We start from the raw sequence: 2,974 nt of genomic DNA on the forward strand, positions 1-2,974 counted from the left end.
GAATAAGGAATTTAAGATGCCCTGATCAAAACTCTAGAAGCTTAGAACATAATTTCTTGTAAGGACAACAGGATGAAGAATATTAAGAATTCAAAGAATGACATGCCAATGGTACAGGCATTATAGTTACTAATAGATTGACCTGAGGAACACTGACCAAATCTGTGATGGACCTAGCTACTGAGACACTCATTTATAGGGACACAAAACTGAAACAGGAAAGTAGACAACAGTAATTAAGTCTTGTTCTTCCATTACTCATTCACTCGTTTATTCATCTAACAAATACACATTTCCCCTGTTTCCTCTTTATGTATTTGTGCCCTATTTATTTTAGTACTCTATATACTGATAAAACATTTGTTTATGTACAAATGAACAAATCAAAATGTAAGACATGATTATTACCCCAATCTAAGAATGAACACTACCATATCCGAAACCCTTCTAATGCATTGTTTGCACTGACCCTTTTCAGTAACAAGGAAAAAAGATGATTTTCATTCTTTGTAAAAGTGACTCTTGTCTGATTTTTTGTCCCTAAAAGGAATACAAAAAAAGGATTCAATGTCAGTGTAATAATTCAACCCAAACTGTTTCCAATATATGAAAGAAAATTCTAACTTTCAGCATAAGTTTATTACATCTCTGCATCTCCAATTTTGCCACTGAATTTTAATACTTTGGGATTTTTCACTAGCTGCTTTCCAGTTGGGTCTTGTAGAAGGAGAAATAAATGATTTGCTGCGGGGGATACATCGAGTTCAGACTCCCCAAACAGGAACAAATGATGAAAATGCACATGTTAAAGAAGATGAGTGCATTAAACAGAAGGAAATTGGCTCAGAGGATATCTGCTCTATTTGTCAAGAGGTACTTTTAGAGAAAAAGCTTCCTGTCACCTATTGCAGGTGATTTAATTTTCCTTCATCTTCTCAAAACTGATGAAAAATTCAAATTCTACATGTTTATAATTAATTACCTTATGAGATTTGTTGATAGAAAAAAATAGCTTTACCAACAGCCAATTTGTTTATTAAAATTAGCATTCTTTTGTTTCCTAGCATACATGTTGTGAGAGGTCCCGTTCTTACTCTAAACAATTCTGAGTTACACGTTAACAGTGAAAATTAAAACAGAATTCTAAAATTATTCCTCTCCCCACTTTTAAGTAATGGAAGACTTAAATTTTCATGTTTTTATTTTACACATGTGAATAAATGTCATGGCTCATCATAGTTTCCAAGAGTTTTCTAGTAAAAAGATTATCTTACTTGAAATTATAAGAATTATTTTTAATTTTTCAAAATTCTGTCTTTAAACCTACAGAATTCAGAATTTCGCCTGTGCACAAATATTTATTGACAGTCTTATATTCATACTATTCTTCACTACAAAGTTAGACTTAGAAAATGTAGGCATCCATTTGCTACTGAAATTTTTTATTCTTTTTTTCTCTTGATTATTTGACAAAATTTTGATCCACATTTTAGTTTTTCAAGTGTCTTTTTATATCATATATTGTAAAATTATTAACCACTTCCCAAATCATTGTTTCTCTTAGCAGATATTACTTTGTCTAGGAAAATAAGTCAGCACCCTACTCTCACTGGAGAATTTCATTTAAAGAACATCAGTAAATAGTAATCATTATAATTTTCTTTTAAGTTTATATTCATTCTCACTTTACAAAGGAAACATATTTTAATGACGAAAAATCTTTCACCATTTTATTGAAATGGGGGACATTAATGTTTGGAATTCTGATACATTAAATTAAAGATGACAAACTGGTAGATTGTGTGTATGTAATTAAGCTATATCTGGAAAAGCAGTTCAGAGTCTATCTTTGGGGAATAAAGGTAATAGCACAGGAAATTTTATTTATATAAATATGTATAATATATACAGTGTTTGTGTATATATATACATATATATATATATAACTTTGCTGAATACAAATGGTAAACTTCAATTTTATTTCCAATAGGTTTGGCTGTGGCAATAATTTTCATATAAAATGCATGACAATCTTAGCTAATTATCAGAATATGACATCAAATGCTTCCATGTTGAGATGTCCTCTGTGCAGGAAAGAATTTGCACCATTCAAACTTATTTTGGAAGAATTGAAGAACTCAAGCAAACTTGTGGCCGCAGCTGAGAAAGAGCAACTGGACAAACACCTTGGAATTCCCTGTAATAACTGTGAACAGTTTCCAATTAAGGGAAAGTGTTATAAGTAAGTGCTATAAGTAAAATTAAAAACATTTTTTTACATTAGGAAACTGAGCATTAGGATACCTGTCCTTTATCCTGGCTCTTCCTACATATATTGTATTCAACTTATGTGATGACTGCTTTAACACCACTACCAGAGTGGTGATCTATAGCAGTCCAGTTTCTCAAGAACCACATCATTATATTTTCTTTACTTGTACAAGGGGATTGGCTTTGCACTTGGTCTAAGTTGAGTCTGAAGTAGCATCCTTTCTAGAACCTCTGGACACTGGCTTTGTTGTGTTGGCCTAGAATTTCCAAACTCTGAGCCTTGATTGCTCTCTCATACCCTATAACTTTCTTCATACCACAAATGAGGTTATTGCCAGGAGCTCCTAAGATTAAGCTCAAGGAATACTGACTAAATTAAATGAATATTTAATCAAGTTCCCTCTACTTCAAATTTTTTAAACTTTATTAAAATTAATATGAGTGTATAATATTTGGGTTACATTGTTCTCACTTCCAGGGTAAAGTTCTATTTAAAGAAGAGCCCCTCACTCAGGGGGTGTGCTATACACCCTCACAATGTATACATTAGGTGAGATCCAGCCTCATGCCCTCCCTCCTTCTGCCATATGTCCTTCCTCCACCCCCCACTTCCCTCTACCCCTGAATGGTCTATAATAGTGTTTTATTGTTCTTATGGGCATGTAATTGTTCATATATTTCTTTCATATTAGTATGGAATACA

General features: G+C 32.5%; 1 protein-coding gene across 1 annotated transcript in view; it reads left to right on the forward strand.

The window, feature by feature from the left end:
* ZSWIM2 (zinc finger SWIM-type containing 2) overlaps positions 1-2,974 on the forward strand; it is a 40,510-nt gene that overhangs the window by 14,120 nt on the left and 23,416 nt on the right. Inside the window, exons 4-5 of the mRNA XM_003791452.1 lie at positions 701-911; positions 1,991-2,242. Of these exons, the coding sequence (XP_003791500.1) occupies positions 701-911; positions 1,991-2,242 (463 nt within the window). The remainder of the gene's footprint in view (positions 1-700; positions 912-1,990; positions 2,243-2,974) is intronic.

Source organism: Otolemur garnettii, unplaced genomic scaffold, assembly GCF_000181295.1.
Source record: "Otolemur garnettii isolate 467f Iridium unplaced genomic scaffold, OtoGar3 scaffold00048, whole genome shotgun sequence".
Taxonomy (NCBI): domain Eukaryota; kingdom Metazoa; phylum Chordata; class Mammalia; order Primates; family Galagidae; genus Otolemur; species Otolemur garnettii.